General features: G+C 43.3%; 1 protein-coding gene and 1 long non-coding RNA gene across 3 annotated transcripts in view; one reads left to right on the forward strand and one right to left on the reverse strand.

Moving 5' to 3' along the window:
- Positions 1-455: 455 nt before the first annotated feature.
- LOC134341303 (uncharacterized) lies at positions 456-16,489 on the reverse strand. 2 transcript variants are annotated; one of them, XR_010016755.1, is made up of 4 exons: positions 15,744-16,489; positions 4,405-4,590; positions 753-1,071; positions 456-530 (listed from the first exon to the last, which is right to left on the reverse strand). It is a non-coding gene; the product is annotated as an uncharacterized LOC134341303 (long non-coding RNA). The 2 variants fall into 2 exon arrangements; XR_010016754.1 differs by lacking the exon at positions 456-530 and having other exon boundaries at positions 637-1,071; positions 15,744-16,487.
- The window catches only part of lrrc1 (leucine rich repeat containing 1), a 140,468-nt gene continuing 136,123 nt past the window's right edge, over positions 14,135-18,479 (forward strand). Inside the window, exon 1 of the mRNA XM_063039174.1 lies at positions 14,135-14,627. Coding sequence (XP_062895244.1) covers positions 14,469-14,627 — 159 coding nt within the window. The 5' untranslated portion in view covers positions 14,135-14,468. The remainder of the gene's footprint in view (positions 14,628-18,479) is intronic.

Below are 18,479 nucleotides of genomic sequence, written 5' to 3' on the forward strand. Positions count from 1 at the left end.
AACAGGGCTTTCCAGTCTAACGAGCCCATGTCAACCAATTAACCTACTCCCCTGTTTGTCTTTGGAATGTGGGAAGAAACTGGGGCACCCGGAGGAAACCCACGCGATCAAGAGGAGAATATATAAACTTCTGAGAGGTAGCAGTGGAATTGAATCTGGGTCACTGCTGAAGGGTTTTGGCCGGAAGCATCGACTGTACTCGTTTCCTAGGTGCTGCCTGGCCTGCTGTTCCTCCAGTATTTGGTGTGTGTTGCTCAGACTTCCAGCATCTGCAGATGTTCTTTTGTTTGTGATTGGACCACTGGCATTGTAATAACATTACACTAACCACTTTGCTACTATGGTGTCCCTACTTAAGTTCTGATTATGTATCCTGGACTCTAAATGTTGACTGCTTTTTCTTCTTTTTTTTCTCTTCTCTGAAACGGCCCGATTTGCTGAGTGCTCCCAGCATGCTCTGCTTAAATCTCAGACTTCCAGCAGTTTTCAACATTGACACTGAAATGTCTAAAACGAAGCAGATCTGACCTCTACTGGCAAAAAAACAGAAGTAGCAATGATTTAAATTTTGCAGAGCAGACATTTAAATTGAAGTTCAAGTTTATTGTCAATCAGCTGTACACATGTATACTGCCAAACAAAACAACATTCCTCCGGACTAAGATGTACAACCTAGAACATGTATCTCACACACACCGCATAAAGTAATAATACCACAGATAAATTAAATGCTACTGATGCTTCATACGTACCGAGGCCTGGGTGGTGGCAGGGAGTTCAGTTGTCTTATGACCTGGGAAAAGAAGCTGTTTCCCATCCTAACAATCCTTGTCCACAGTATATTCTGCCTGATGGTAGGGGTCAAAAAGATCGTAGGTTGGTTGAGAGGGATAACAGACAATGCTAAGGTTCCTGCTATGCAGCACTCCTGATAAATATCTTGGATGGGTGGAAAATAGACCCTGATGATCTTCTCAGCATTCCTCGCAATTTTTTGTAGGGTCTTCTGATCAGGTGCTTTTCAATTCCCATAGCAGATGGTGATGCAGTTGGTCAACCTCAGTGGTGCTCCTGTAAAAATTAGTTAGAATGGCGTCAATCTCCTCTGGAAGTGGAGATGCAGCTGTGCTTTATTGGCTAAAAAGATAGTGTTAAGGGATGAAGTGAGAGCATCTCATTTTGTGCATTTCCAACAACTTTGTGCTCTTAACTCTCTCCATGGAGCAGTCATTTATGTCAAGTGAGGAGTGATCAGTCTGCACCTTCTGAAATCCACAATCATCTCTTTAGTCTTTTGCACGTTGAGACAAGACCAGACCTCTGCTGCCAACCATGGCTTCTGATTTGCCCTCACATAGATGTGTTTAATAGTGGTGAAGCCCATGGTAATGATGACATGTATGTTAAAAAATACAATGCATGAAAATATGAAAATTATCATTATTTTCAAATGTGTCTTTCTTTCAAGATTGCGCTTCTTAGAACTTAATTCAAAACGTTTAGACCTGATTTCAAAACCTGACTTTAAAAGATTTTGTTTCAGGTTTATTTCATGATTCTGGTTTTGATTTTCGGCCCAGCAGGTCAGATAGTATATTCTATCGACAGCAGTTATATTTCATTAAGAGGTTGTGGAGACTTGGTAGGTCAGCAAAGACGCTTGCAAATTTCTGCAGATGTACTGTGGAGAGTATTCTAACTGGTTACATCACTGTCTGGAATGGAGGGGCCACTGCACAGGATTGGAAAAAGCTGTAGAAAGTTGTAAACTCAGCCAGGTCCATCATGGGCACTAGACTCCCCATCTTCAATTGAACTGTACTGCTGCAAAACCACATATTTCACGACATATGTCAGTGATATTAAACCCTGATTCTGACTCTGATCAATGGAGCACTGGCAGCACCAGATACAATAAATGACAGCGATGGATTCACTTGTGAAGTGCTGCCTCACCTGGAAGGGCCTGAAAGGTGGTGAGGGAGGAGGTGTAGGAGCAAGTGTAGCACTTGTAGAGTTGCAGGATAAGTGCCTGGAGCGGCCTTTCTCAACCGCTTTGTCCTGGAGAAACCCTTGAAGCGATTTTCAAGTCTTAGGGAACCTCTGTGTAAAAACTATTATATCTACAGCTCACAGTATGTTCATGATCAGTAGATTGTAGATATAATAACCCAAAAATTATTGTCAATGCTCTTTTGAGTAACGAATGAATTTTTAGCCAAATTTTCTTGAAAAAAAAGGGAAATAAGCTTAGCTTACCTTTCTTGAAATTAATTTATTTCTTTCCCTTTCATAAATTTTAAAAACTCATATGGCAAATGTTTGGAGGAAGGTGAATGTTGTTCCCTTGTTCAAAAAAGGTAGTAGGGATAGTCTGGGTAATTATAGATCAGTGAGCCTTACGTCTGTGGTGGGAAGGCTGTTAGAAAAGATTCTTAGAGATAGGATCTCTGGGCATTTAGAGAATCATGGTCTGATCAGGGACAGTCAGCATGGCTTTGTGAAGGGCAGATCGTGTCTAACAAGCCTGATAGAGTTCTTTGAGGAGGTGACCAGGCATATAGATGAGGGTAGTGCAGTGGATGTGATCTATATGGATTTTAGTAAGGCATTTGACAAGGTTCCACATGGTAGGCTTATTGAGAAAGTTAGAAGGCATGGGATCCAGGGAAGTTTGGCCAGGTGGATTCAGAATTGGCTTGCCTGCAGAAGGCAGAGGGTTGTGGTGGAGAGAGTACATTCGGATTGGAGGATTGTGACTAGTGGTGTCCCACAAGGATCTGTTCTGGGGCCTCTACTTTTCGTGATTTTTATTAACGACCTGGATGTAGGGGTAGAAGGGTGGGTTGGCAAGTTTGCAGATGACACGAAGGTTGGTGGTGTTGTGGATAGTGTAGAGGATTGTAAAAGATTGCAGAGAGACATTGATAGGTTGCAGAAGTGGGCTGAGAAGTGGCAGATGGAGTTCAACCCAAAGAAGTGTGAGGTGGTACACTTTGGAAGGACAAACTCCACGGTAGAGTACAAAGTAAATGGCAGGATTCTTGGTAGTGCGGAGGAGCAGAGGGATCTAGGGGTACATGTCCACAGATCCCTGAAAGCTGTCTCACAGGTAGATAGGGTAGTTAAGAAAGCTTATGGGGTGTTAGCTTTCATAAGTTGAGGGACAGAGTTTAAGAGTCGCGATGTAATGATGCAGCTCTCTAAAACTCTGGTTTGGCCAGACTTGGAGTACTGTGTCCAGTTCTGGTTGCCATATGAAGTATGTGGAAGCATTGGGAAGTGTACAGAGGAGATTTACCAGGATGCTTCCTGGTTTAGAGAGTGTGGATTATGATCAGAGATTAAGGGAGCTAGGGCTTTACTCTTTGGAGAGAAGGAGGATGAGAGGAGACATGATAGAGGTATACAAGATATTAAGAGGAATAGATAGAGTGGAGAGCCAGTGCCTCTTCCCCAGGGCACCACTGCTCAATACAAGGGGACATGGTTTTAAGGTAAGCGGTGGGAAGTTCAAGGGGGATATTAGAGGAAGGTTTTTTACTCAGAGAGTGGTTGGCATGTGGAATACACTGCCTGAGTCAGTGGTGGAGGCAGATACACTAGTGAAATTGACTACTAGACAGGTATATGGAGGAATTTAAGGTGGGGGGTTATATGAGAGGCAGGGTTTGAGGGTCGGCACAACAATGTGGGCCGATGGGCCTGTACTGTGCTGTACTATTCTATGTTCTATGTTCAAACATAATAATTTCTGTTAAATAACTGGCTTAAGCCAAAATGGGATTTAATTTTTCTAAAGGAAGGCTTGGTAGATTTGATTTAAATAAAATTTGTAAATTGATTTCAATGAATGCTATTTACAACATGAAAATTTATTGACAATGTTGAATAATAAAGTAACTAAAAACCATAAATCAAAGCAATATGAATAAAAATTTAGCCTAAATCTTTGAAAATAACATTTTCTTATTAAGTGACATGATTAGGCTTAAACAACATACATCAAAGTTGCTGGTGAACGCAGCAGGCCAAGCAGCATCTATAGGAAGAGGCGCAGTCGACGTTTCAGGCCGAGACCCTTCGTCAGGACTAACCCTTCGTTAGTCCTGACAAAGGGTCTCAGCCTGAAACGTTGACTGCGCCTCTTCCTATAGATGCTGCTTGGCCTGCTGCGTTCACCAGCAACTTTGATGTATGTTGCTTGAATTTCCAGCATCTGCAGAATTCCTGTTGTTTGTGATTAGGCTTAAATATAGGCCCAGCATGTGAAACCTGTGTTTGTTTTTTGCTGCAGAAGTACTCATTTCTGGGTCGAACTTGAGTTAAGCACACACAGGTTTCACCTTCAATTGAAATAAGGTGAGCTGTATCCTTGTTAAACAAGAAAAAGCTTGGTCTCACATGTAAGAAGTTGAAAACTGCAGCAAAATGTTCAATGCTTTCCTATGAATGGCCGGATACTCTTCTTTCACAGAAATCCAGAACTTGTCCAGGGGAAGGTCAGTAAATCTCATCTCAATTGCTCCATTGATGGGGCACCATCAGTACAGATGCCAACACAGTTCTTCCAAGACAGGCCTTTTGTTTCTAGATATGAAGACAAAACATTAAATATATCTTGGCATTTGTTTGTTTCAGGTAGCTCTTTGCAACAGAAATAAAATTCTTGAATTTCACAATCATTTACGAATCTTACAAATGCTACAACATGACATTTATTTGTGAAATATGTTAACTCATCAAAGTTGCTTGAGAAGCTGTTTTTTTCCAGTTTATCACACAAAATCTCTTCAGCATCATGTGACATGTCACCAGTATGTCGACTTATCATACGGCTTGAGAGTGAAACCCTTTCAATTTCTCATACTGCATCTTGTCCAAGTATTTTACCCACTATAATTTGACATGCTGGCAATATTAGGTTCCCACCAACTGTGTGACTTTTGCTTTTCTGGGTAATAAGTTCTGCTACTAAATAACTTGCTTTCTGAATCTTTTTAATGACTATGACTTTATTAACAAAATCCTTGCTCTGTTTGTTTTGAGATTCTGATAGCCATTTAAAATAATAAGCACTTTTACTTGTTATCTGTTGTGATTTGAGATTAAGTGTCTTTTTAATTCTGCTGGAGCCATTGCTGCATTTGTAAACTGTTTGCCACAGACTAGGCACAATGGAATAGGACAACTTGGATCACAAGTCCATGTAAAACTCATTGATAAGTAGGTTTCATTGTAAAGATGGACTTTTTGTGTCCGTTGTTGCACTAGTGTGATTCTTCATCAGTAACCTTATCAGAATTGTCCGTAGGCCTGGGCCTAGAATCCTCCTCTTCCATCTCACACCTCCTCTTCAAAAATCACCACATCGAACCATCAGGCATGTCTGTAAAATACAGGGGTTAATAAAATACCCCTGTGTATTTTACACAGGAAGAGGCTGATGTCACAGCCCAATTTGGGCAAGTCCATTCAATGCTCGGAAAATGCACTTCACGCTCCTCATCATTTTCCTTTCCATGCAATACAACGCTCACCAATTATCAAAAGCCTCCCCTACCTTGCATCAAAAACTGAGAGTGGACTCAATCAAATAAACATGGTCCTACTGCACACTGCCATACTGGGCTGAGAGACCGCTAACCAGATTGCTAACGGGGCTGCTTGGTCACTGCCCGTCACTAGCATTGCTAGCATCATGCATTGTGCAAAATTTAAAAAGCTATGTTTATTATTTTTTATCATGATCTCTCGTGAAACCCTACGGTTCCGTGAAACCCCGCTTGAGAAACCCTGGCCTGGAGAGTGTGTGGAAAATCTGTGGGGAGAGATGAGGGAGTTAGAGAGAGAGTGATTCCTGCAGAAAATGGGGAGTGGAGGAGAGGGCAAGTGTTGGAATCCTGTTGGAGAATGATGAATTGAATGTGGAAACTCATGGGGTGATAGGTGAGGCCAAGGTTAACCCTATGCCTATCATGTTGGTGTGAGGAATGGAGGAGATATGGTTGATGGCTGTGTCAATAATGGAGGGAAAACCCCAATGTTTGAAAAAAAAGAAGACACCAAACACTTTAAAATTATGCCCCCTTGTATTACAAAATCTATCCTCTTGTCATCTTCTACACCTCTATCAAACATCCCTCCAAAGCGGAAAGAGAAAAGCCCTAGCTCACTCAACCTGTCCTCATACGATATGCTCTCTAATCTAGGAAGCATCCAGGTAAATCTCCTCTGAATCCTCTCTACAGCTTCCATAGCCTTTCTATAAAGGATGGCTGTGTGGGAGGGCAAGTTTAGATTGATCTAGGAGTAGGTTAAAAGGTTGGCACAACATTGTGGGCTGAAGGGTCTGTACTGGTCTATGTTCTATCTCTGGCCAAAGATCTGCAGGTGCCAGGTGTTGGAATGGGTTCTCCAAATACCCATCTGTAGGCAACTATAGGTAGGTGACATGGTGAGGGAGATGAGGGGAGCTGTGATTTAGCTGTAGTTTCTTAAGAAATGGCGATAGATGTCAGAGGAGCTCAATAAATGCTGTAGCTGTTTGAGGGAGAGCGGTCAGAGCTGTTCAACAATGGTACACACTTACTCTGGGTCCTGGGGTGAAAGGACATAACCCCGGAAGGAAATGACTGGGGTGTGGAACTGGCTTTTCTCTAATTTGCAGTAGAGTTGGATTTTGAGGAGAAGCTGAAGGACTGAACAGATGTGACAGGCATGGTCTTGAGGATCCTTGGAGAAGATGAAGATGTCATCGAGGTAGACAAACACAATCTGTGTAGTATGGCATGTCTTGGAAGATCTCATTATTGAAGGCGTGGAAAATGGCTGGACTGCTGGAAATTCCAAAAGGCATCACCAAGTACTCATAGTGACCAGTGGGTTTTATGAATGCCATCTTTCACTCATGCCCTGGTGGATGTGGCTCAGGTTGTACCTGCTTCATGGATCCACCTTGATGAAGATCTTGGCCCTGCAGAGTGTTGTGAATGTGCTAGTCACTGAGGGAAGAGGGGAGTGGTTCTAAATAATGATTTTGTTGAGGCCATGGTAGCCAATGCAGAGATGAACATCCCCAATTTTTTTTGACAAAAAAGAACCTTACACGACTGGGGACTAGGATGGTCAAACAAAGCCACACTGTAATGCTCTGGCAATGTAGTCATTTATTACTTGTGCCTCTGGAGGAGAGAGGGAGAACAGAAGGACTTGGGGAGTGGTGGTTTATGATGGGGCTGGTGAAACACAGCTGCAACTTGCTGTCAGCAAACTAAACTACTGATTATTTTATGAATACCACTTTTTCTGGAAAATGATCACTGCAGTCAATAGCCTGGAATTCCCTTTCGGAATCAAGCTTTTGAATCACATGTACAACCTGCTGTTTTTGTGGTATAAAGTGAAGACTCAAAGATGCAGAACAGTTGCGGCATGGCGTGTGTGGGACAAATCGAGGCAATGGAAATGAGCCCATCTTTAGCTGTTGCTGGAGTGGACTTAGAGCTGATTTGAAGCGGCTGATCTGAGGCGGGGTAGGGTTGAGGTGGTAGAGTGAGGAACAAGCCGATGTTTGAATGATTTAAGAGCCAGGCAGATTGTCGCGGGGCCGAGGCTTGACGGTGTATTGAAGTGGCAGGACACAGGTCTGAGCGCAAGGAATGATCCACTGCTTGGCCGATTTAAGTGCTGGGCCAGATTGAAAAGGTCAGGGTGTTGGGGCCGGAGGAGAAGGTCAGGACACTGTTCAACTCACTGCTTGTGAGGTTTCCTCATCTTTTCACTGAGCTGTGGTTGTGACCTAACGGGCTCTTGGCTGTGCCTAGCTTCATGACTTTCATGAACTTCAGTTCTGAATGTTATTTGCTTATGTTTATTGCTTGTACGATTTGTTTTATTTTTTGCACATTATGTGTTTGACGGTCTTATTTTTAAAAATGTTATGCAGCCAGAATTAGCATCTCCTCTTGGCTTCAGGGTGTTAAATTGGCTTTAAATCTAACTAAACAACACGGATAACTTCACTCACCACGTTACTGATCTGACTCCACAACTGATAGACATACTTTCAGGAACTCTGCAACTCAATTTCTCAGCAGTATTTATTTATTTATTATAATCACAATTTGTCCTTTTACACATTGGATGTTTGTCAAACTTTGATATGTATGGTATTTCATAAATTCTATAGAAAATATTCTTTATTTTCCTGTAAATTCCTGCAAGAAAATGAATCCCAAGGTGATATATGGTGACATATACATACTTTGATAATAAATTTACTTTAAACTTCTTGAATGTTATACAAGTGTCAACAGGCAGTTTAAACTTATCTAGTTCTTTGGAGAAATGGACATAGAAGTTATTGTTCTTGCACTCAAGGTTAAGAGTGTGGTTACTGTGGGCAAAGGTTAGCAGTGAGTTAGTCAGGAGCACCCCGCCAAAGTTGGCAAAATGTCAGACAACAAGCTTCGTTCACTGGGGAAGGATGTCCTGCATGTCCTCAGACATCTCCCATCAGTGCAGACAATGCACCACCACAGAGCACAGCAAACTTCTAATGTAGTTGAAAGACCCCCTGCAGCCCCCACACTCGTGCATGCAAGCAACACACACAAAATGCAGGAGGAACTCAGGAGGCCAGGCAGCATCTATGAAGGGGATGTCAGGAAGTTAGAGGAGCCTTGACCCAAACGCAAAGCGTGGAGATGATTTAGTAGTGTGCGATAACTTTAATAACAACCTTCAAAACACAAGCCACAAAGGGAACAAAGCAAGAGAGAAGAGATACGCAACACAACAAGGTAACTGTGGGCTGGGAGCAACTGGTTGAGGCTGTCTGGTTCAATTGGTGAACAAAGCTTGGTTTATACGGGCTGCAGGTAATGAGTTAGAACAAGGGGCAGGTGACTCAACTCCTGTTAGCTTGATGGAGACTGGGAGGAGTCTGAATAGCAGGCCTGATAGGATTCCCCCCCCCCACCACCACCTCAAATGTCAGACTCTGACAGCCCAGGATGATCTGAATGTTTCCGGCCGAACTGACTATGCAAGCCTGACCAGGATATTTGACGTTTTGGTTCTAGCTTCTGGCCCCTTCCTTTGCAGAGCTGATGAAGGGTCTCATATCAAGAAGTTGACTGTTTATTCCCCTCCATAGGTGCTGCCTGACCTGCTGAGTTCCTTCAGCACTTTGTGTGTGTTGCTCTGGATTTCCAGCATCTGTTGAATCTTTTGTGATCAGATTTGCAATCTCAACATCTGCGTGGAGAAGGGACAACGGCAACTGCACATGGAGATACATAGGGGTCTATAAATTGGAAGGAAGCTGGCATAATTCTGGAATTTCTTATCCAGGAAATTGAAAAAGAACAAACAGCTGTAGGAACTCAGCGGGTCGGGGAGCATCTGAGGAGGGTATATCAGCTCTTGCTCCGTCCCCACCACCTCACCTCTCCACACTGGCTGTCTCTCCGCTCCATCTCTCAATCCAAATCAGAATCAGGTTTATTATTGCTGAAATGTGTCATGAAATCTGTTGCTTTATGGCAGCAGTACAATGCAAGATATGAAAGTTGTTAAAAGTTAATAAAAAATGCACTTGGCGAACGATGAGTTACCCACTGTGTTCCTCCAGCACATTCAAAATGCTGGAGGAACTCAGCAGGTCAGGCAGCAGCTCTGGAGAGGAATAAACCCCAGGCCAACTGTGAGTTTCTCCAGCATCAATTTTACCAACATAATAAATTTTATTTATAATCAGAACTATTTACAATAATTAACCATGCAATGCCTTTTCATTCTTATGTTCACAGTCAATGCTGAAAACACACACTCAGCATTTTAGGAACAGCTAAAATCCCAACTGCAGTCAGATTTCTGAATGGACAATAAACCTCACTATTTTTTGCTCTCTTTTTGCACTACTTATTTAATTTAATTTTTTTCATATATCTATTTTTATTGCAATTTATAGTTATTATTATTATGTATTACAATGTACTGCTGCTTCAAAACAACGTACTTCATGGCAAATGCCAATGATAATAAACCTGATTCAGTAATTGAGGGGCTTCCTCACCCAGACATGCCACTCCCTCGCCAGATTCCAGCATCTACCTCTCTTGTGTCTCTATTTCTACTCCAAGAGCCTGAGTAGTCCACATTAATATAGGAAATCCATATCACAATGATGGGCTCAACATGAACCAGAATCAGGTTTAATATCTCTGGCATATCTTGTGAAATTTGTTGTTTTGTGGCAGTAGTACATTACAATACATATTAATAAAATAAGAATGGCTATCTAGTCTGGTAAGATGGACTCTCACCTTCATACGTTCTACTTCATTATGGCTGACGTTCCTTTCCGCATCAGGCAGCAACCTTGCCGTTTCTTCAGCATTTTCTCTGTGTTTTTACGAGGCTGAATTGCTAGCTCAGCAGATGGAAAGCATACAAGGAGCCGGCCGGATATGAACCCAGGACCACTCACCTTGAAGTCTGGTGCGGATGCCACTGCTCGGATTACCTCATTATGGCCTTGCACCTTATTGTATGCCTGCGCTGTGCTTTTGCTCGAGCCTGCTACACTTTATTCTGCACTCTGTTACTGCTTTCCCTTGCTCTCCCTCAACACACTGTGTAATAATTTGATCTGTGTGAACAGTATGCAAGACAAGTTTTACACTGCCCCTCAGTATCTGTGACATTAATAAACCAAATATTCGGAGAATGCATTTTATTTATATTAATTTTTAATTTTTTAAATTTGGAAATACTGCATGAAACAGGCCATTCTGGCCCTTCAAACTGATACCCACATGCTCATGGGAAGGAACGTACAAACTTGCCGACAGTGCAGTTTGAACTCCGAACTCTGACAGCCCAAGATGTAATAGTGTCGCTAAAACCTCTGCTGATCAACTGACAGGAGGGTTCACTGATAACTGTAGCCTCGCCAGATACCAACCTGTTTTAAACAAGCTTTAGATATACCGGTGCCCAAGAAGAACATGGTAATCTGCCTCAACGACAATCGTCCAGTAACACTTGCATCAACTGTGATGAAGTGCTTTGAGAGGTTGATGATGAAACATATCAATTTCTGCCTGTGGACTGACTTGGATCCATTCCAGTATGCCTACCATCACAACAGATCAACAGCAGATTCTATTTCTTTAGCTCTTCACTCATCTAGACAGTGAAGTTGCATACATCAGGATGCTCTTCATTGACTACAGCACTGCATTTAATATTACTTCCTCAAAACTAATCAATAGGATCCAAAACCTAGGCCTCAAAACCTCCTCGTGCAACTGGATCGTCAATTTCCTCATTTGCAGACCCCAATCTGTTTGAATTGGCATCAACATCTCCTTCACAGTCACAATCAGCACAGGTGCACCACAAGGCTGTGTGCTTAGTCCTCTGCTCTACTCGCTTTATACTTATGACTGTGAGGCTGCCATCAGGAAGAAGGTAAAGGAACCTTTGGACACATATCACCAGGTTCAGAAACAGTTATTCCCCCTCAACCACCAGGCTCTTGAACCAGAGGTGATAACTTCATTCAACTTCACTCACCTGAACACTGAACTGTTCCCACAATCTATGGGCTCACTTCAAAGACTCTTCATCTAATGTTCTCAATATTTATTGTTTATTTGTTTATTATTATTAGTTTTCGTATTTGCAGTTAGGTGTCTGTTGCATATTGGTTATTTGTCTATCTTGTGTGCAGTTTTTCATTGTTTCTATGGTGTTTCTTTGTATTTTCTGTGAATGCTCGCAAGAAAATGAACCTCAGGGTTGACATATATATACTTTGATAATATATCTACTTTTAATTTTTGAACTTCGAACTTTCAATTCTGAATAAAGTGTTACAGTTACAGAAGAAATACAGTGCCAGTAGACAATAAGGTGCAATGCTTGTTTTCCCTTGTACTAACACAATGTAATAAATTGATTTGAAGGAAGACAACCTTTTCAGTTCACCTTGGTACATATGACAAAAATAAAACAATTTATCAATTTTTAGGCTAATCTTCACCTCTCTGCCCACCTTCTGATTCTGGCTTCAGCCTGAAACTTCAGCTCTTTATTCCCCACCATAGATGTTCTTCCAGCATTTTGTGTGTGCTACTCTGCACATTTACAGCATCTCTTGTGTCCCTGAAAGACCTCCCTCTTCTCAGAATCAATCTGCATTTCCCTCTGGGACAGGGGTACACTGCCATGGGGGTGACAATTGAAACTCCTTAGATCACCCTCAAAACATGGTCTCAACAACATCTCATCACTTCCTTTCTGCTATGCCAGGGCAATGGAATGCCAAACACACCACTCACCTCCTGAACCTGCTGTACCTGCATTGGTCGTCCTATTGCCAGAAGGTGACGGAGGCGTTGGAGAGGGTGCAGAAGAGGTTTACCAGGATGATGCCTGGATTAGAGGGCATGTACTATAAAGAGAGGTTGGACAAACCTAGGTTGTTTTCTCTGGAGCGCCAGAGGCTGCGGGGAGATCTGATAGAGGTTTATGAGAGGCATAGACAGAGTAGATAGCCAGTATCTTTTTCCCAGGGTCAAAACGTATATTGCCAGACAATGTGCATTTAAGCTCCGAAAGGAGATGAGAGGGACAAGTTTTTTACACAGAGTGTGCTGAGTAAACAATTAAGCTTTTCACTGCGCCTGTGCATATAAGTACTTGTGTACATGACAGTAAACTTGACCTTGATGTTGACTTTGATTCTCGGTAGGCACATGAATATGAAGAGAATGGAGATATATGGACATCATGTAAGCAGAAGGGATTAGTCTAGTTAAGCATCAAATTACTGGTTTAATTAATTTGACACAACACTCGTAAATCAGAGGTCCTGTCCCGGAGGTACAGTATAGTGTTCTGTGTTCCTAGTTGTGAACTTCACCAATACCCTATCCTGGTCTAACCACAGACAAGAAAGCTCATAAATGCCTCCCCTTCCCCGAGAGGCTAAAGGAATTTGGCATGTCCCCGTTGACTTTAATCAATGCACCTATCCGGATGCATCGCGGTTTGGCACTGCAGCTGCTCTGAGGAGACTGAACATCCATGGGCTTTGCACATGATACTCATGTCATTCTGCAGATGCTCAGTAGAGAGCATCCTAACAAGGAGCATCGCTGCATGGTACAGAAACTACATGCAGCAGACTGGAAGGCTCTACAACGCATCATTGACAAGACATTATTGGTACCAGCCTACCCGCCATAAAGTCTAGATATACAGAAATGTGCCAGAAAGGGGCCGTCATTAAGGAGGCCACAGAACCTGCTCATGGACTGTTTGTCCCATTCCCATCAGGGAAGAGGTTAAGTAGTATCCACTGTAGGACCACAAGTTTCTAAAATGGTTCCTTTTCCCAGGCAGTAAGGCTGATCAACACCTCCACCCAAACTTCACCACTACTTTATTTCCTTATGCACAGCCAATCAATCAATCAATCAATCAATCAATCATTTTTATATTTAAGCCATCTTACGTATTTATAATTATTGTGTATGTGTTTTTATTATTATTGTGTTCTTTATCTTTTGTGTCTTTTTGTGCTGCATCGGACCCAGAGTAACAATTATTTTGTTCTCTTTTACATGTGTATACTGGAAAAGACATGAAACAATCGGGAATGTTGAAGCCAGGCAGTATCTATGGAGGGGAATAAACAGTCGACGTTCCGGGCTGAAACTCTTCATTAGCGCTGTAAAGGAGCGTGGAAGAAGAGTTTGAGAATTAATGTCGGTATGTGTTACTCTGGATTTCCAGTATCTGCAGAATCTCTTGTGTTTACTCTCGTTCTACCGAAATGCACTGTGTAATTCAGATTCAGATTTATTTATCGCGCGTGAATTGATATGTATGAAGACAAGTGTTTCACTGTATCTCGATACATGTAACAATAATGAACTAAAACCAATTGTACTATTAGTGGGGCCAAAGTGCTATCAGTTCAGGGACACGGTCGGTAGGTGACCCACCGGCGTTGGGACGGACTCAGTTCTCCAACCCCGTCTCTTTCCAAACTTCCCCACACAGACTGGCCCCTGGGAATGTTGACGTCAGTTAGAAAGAGGGAGTGTATGTTCCGGTTCAGGAACCGAGTGAGAGGAAACAGAGGAGGGGGACGGTAGAAAGAAAGAGAGGAGAGCAGAGGCGATATGTGAAGCAGAAAGAGAGTGAGAAACGTAAAGAGCAGTGCAAAATTCATCTCACTGGGAGCAACAGGCGGGAGAGGAGCAAGGCGGGATTTAAATAGACTATTTATGTTGAGGTTACTGTGCTTTGCTTTGCGCCTTCTTTGCGTCCTGTGTTGCGGGAGGCGGTTGGAGTGCGGTGCCTGAAGCTCGGCTCGGGAGCCGGAGTGCTGCAGCCGAACTGTCCCCCAGCTCTCCCCTCTCCCCAGCCCTGCGATCCCGAAGACCATGTTCAACTGCATTCCTCTCTGGCGATGCAACCGGCATGTCGAGGCGGTGGACAAGCGACACTGTTCGCTCCTCGCCGTGCCCGACGAGATCTACCGCTATAGCCGGAGCCTGGAGGAGTTACTACTCGACGCCAACCAGCTGCGGGAACTGCCCAAAGTAAGCGGCCTCAACTTGCCTCAGTTTCTCCCTCCTCTTATTTCCAACCTTTTTTTCCTTTTGAACTGACTCTGCTGTGGGCGGGGGGGGGGGGTTGCGGTGTGGTGGAGAGAATGTGGGGTGGTTTAATATTTCACCGTGATTCCGCGCACACGTTCACAGTCATTTGCCGGAGAAAAAACAAAAGCATTTACCTCAGTACAAGGCTACACTACACTACACTACACACCACACTACGGTCGAAAGTTTACTCAGGCGAAATAAGTTTTAATGGGGATGGGAAAATAATAGAGCGTAGAAACCGCCGAGAGGATCACTGGGGTCTCCCTCTCTTCTTTTTGTGACATTTGCCGGGAGCTTTGTATACGAGGGGCCCAGGGCATTGTTGAGAAACCCTACCACTCATCCCCCAATCTCTCACCCACTGCCGTCAGGAAGGAAGTATGGAAGCATCAGGACTAGGACTGCCAGACTGGGAACAGTTTCTTCCCTCAGGCTGTGAGACGAATGAATACCCTGCCCATCACTGAGGTCTCATCTCTACGACAGCAAGCTGTTTACTGTTTACCTGTGCTGTGCATTTTGAATTATATTTTATGAACCTATTTATGGTAATATTTTGTGTTGCGTGCTGTGTGTGACATATGTTTTGTCGGTGCATTGTGGTCCGGAGGAATTTTGTTTCGTTTGTATGTGTGTACTGTCAGATGACAATACACTTGAACTTGTTTGGAGATGGAACAGTGGCAAGTTTTAAGGTTAGCAACACACACAAAATCTGAAGGTCTCAGCCCAAAATGTCGACTGTTTATTCCTCTCCAGAGCTGCTGCCTGACCTGCTGAGTTCCTCCAGCATTTTGTGTGTGCTGATCTGGATTTACAGCATCTGCAGAATCTCGTGTGTTTAAGGTTATCAGTTTGGTGAGCAGACATCTAAAAGAGATTGGGCATTGAAAATCAGTATAAAACAACTACAGATGCTGAAAATCTCAAATTTAAAAGAAAAACGGTGAACACGAACTACTCAGCAGGTCAGGCAGCATCCGTGGAGAGAGAAATGGTTAGTCCGGATGAAGGGTCTCGATTCGAAACATTGACTGATAATTCCTTTCCTACCTGACCCTGTGAGTTCCTCTAGCATTTTGTGTGTGTTACTCTGGATTTCCAGCATCGGCAGAATCTCTTGTGGTTGCGAAATGGTTCATGTTTCCACTTGTTGGAAGAGCTCAGCAAGTCAGGCAGCATCCTGTTCTCCTCCTTCTCAAACCAATCATCCCTACTGGGGCTTTGGCTGCTGACAGCAGCTCACTAGTTCTCTGTCCTGGGCTGATTGTTGATTGGCCATGTAGCTTCTGCCTGACCTGCTGAGTTTCTCTAGCACTTTGTTCAAGATTTCCAGCATCTGCAGAATCTCTTCAAGTTCAAGATCAAGTTTATCGTCATCCGACTGTACATATACACAACCAAATGAAACGGTGTTCCTCCAGACGACGGTGACCCACAAAATATATATGGCTCACAGCACATGAAACAAAGTATTACCACGAATACGTTAGTAAAATATAATTCAAAATGCATGCATTGCACAGCATAGGCAAGCAGTAAACAGCTCACTGTCCAAGGGATGAGACCACGGTGATGGCAGGGTATTCATTAGTCTCATAGTCTGAGGAAGAAGCTGGTACCCAGTCTGGCGATTCTGCCTTCTGTACCTCCATTCTGATGGCAGTGGGTCAAAGTTCTGATCACAAGGTGATTACTGCTCTTGCTCTCAAGTGTGTTTTATGGTGACCCAACCCAGTTCCCACTCCTGAAGTCAGAGTTCAAATGTGTTTGTCATTTTTGTTTTGATCTTGTGCTGTTGTCACAAGGTAGGGCCGTGAGGGAAGTGGTATGTTAAATGAACTGATTAACTCTACTGAAGTACTAGTGTGACTTTGTACTTGACTACATTTAAACTGTTCTAGGTTCTGATGTGAATTTGCAAGGAGGTTCGTCTGAAATTTTCCCTCTAGCATTTTAATGATGTTTGTGCTTTCAGATTGACTCCATCTTCACACTAAACTGACTAGTTTGTTAAGACTTGAATGTCACTTTGGACAAATTCCTCTATAATGGGAAAAGTGTTGGGATTGTCAAACAAGGTTATCATAAAAACAAAATTTTGCTGGTATTTTTGCACCCACAGCCTCTCCCAGCTAGGGTGCAGATGACCTGCGATGAATTAGATATTTGGCTTGAAAATGTAGTTGGCACAGATCTCATAAGGTTGTGTAAGTGCTGCCACACATTCTGGTGCCCAAATAGCATGCCCACCATGTTTGGCAGAACAACATAGGACACAACAGAACAGAGCACACCATGCAACAACAGCAAAGCAAGACCCTTTCCCACCCACTCACACACGTACACAGTCCTCTAACCCCAGAACAGACCATCTTCAGCCCCCAGCCTCCAGCAGACTTGTGTATTCACAGACATTGGGCCTTCAACTTCCCCAGAGATTCACAGACCCAGGGCGTTGGTTATTGATCGAGTTTTGGGCTTCAGCCATCAGTATTGACCCAGGACTTGCTGCTGATGATGAATGGGGACCCGAACTCCAGGCCTCGAGCTCTAGACTTGCTGATGATGGGACCCTGAATACTAGGCCTCGAACTCTAATTTTGTCTAATTGAACCAAAGTCATCAAATTTCATTTCTGTGTGGTGTTTTACATTGCAGCTTTTACTTTTCAAATTTAATGTTGTGAGTACAGCTGCCTATCTGTCACGGTTTTCTTTTTGTTTGCTGTTGACTTGCCTGGATTTCCATTGGATTACTGTGCCTGCTATCTTCCTGAAGGAAATGGCTGATCCACACAATCAAGCAATATCAAGTCAAAGTAAAATTATTAATAAAGTGCATATATGTCACAATAGACTACCTTGAGATTCATTTTACAGATATTTTTAGAAAAATAAAGAAACACAACAGAATTTATGAAAAACAACAGGAATTCTGCAGATGCTGGAAATTCAAGCAACATACATCAAAGTTGCTGGTGAACGCAGCAGGCCAGGCAGCATCTATAGGAAGAGGCGCAGTCGACGTTTCAGGCCGAGACCCTTCATCAGGACTAACTGAAGGAAGAGCTAGTAAGAGATTTGAAAGTGGGAGGGGGAGGGGGGGATCCAAAATGATAGGATAAGACAGGATGGAGCCAAGAGCTGGATAGATGATTGGCAAAAGGGATATGAGAGGATCATGGGACAGGAGGCCCAGGGAGAAGGAAAAGGGGGAGGGGGAAAAAAACCCAGAGGATGGGCAAGGGGTAGAGTCAGAGGGACAGAGGGAGAAAAAGGAGAGAGAGAGAAAGAATGTGTGTATATAAATAAATAACGGATGGGGTACGAGGGGGAGGTGGGGCATTAGCAGAAGTTAGAGAAGTCAATGTTCATGCCATCAGGTTTAGGCTATCAAGACGGAATATAAACAACAGGAATTCTGCAGATGCTGGAAATTCAAGCAACATACATCAAAGTTGCTGGTGAACGCAGCAGGCCAGGCAGCATCTATAGGAAGAGGCGCAGTCGACGTTTCAGGCCGAGACCCTTCGTCAGGACTAACTGAAGGAAGAGTGAGTAAGGGATTTGAAAGCTGGAGGGGGAGGGGGAGATGCAAAATGATAGGAGAAGACAGGAGGGGGAGGGATGGAGCCGAGAGCTGGACAGGTGATAGGCAAAAGGGGATACGAGAGGATCATGGGACAGGAGGTCCGGGAAGAAAGACGGGGGGGGGGTGACCCAGAGGATGGGCAAGAGGTATATTCAGAGGGACAGAGGGAGAAAAAGGAGAGTGAGAGAAAGAATA

The sequence above is a fragment of the Mobula hypostoma genome, chromosome 2 (genome assembly GCF_963921235.1).
Source record: "Mobula hypostoma chromosome 2, sMobHyp1.1, whole genome shotgun sequence".
In the NCBI taxonomy this organism is placed as follows: domain Eukaryota; kingdom Metazoa; phylum Chordata; class Chondrichthyes; order Myliobatiformes; family Myliobatidae; genus Mobula; species Mobula hypostoma.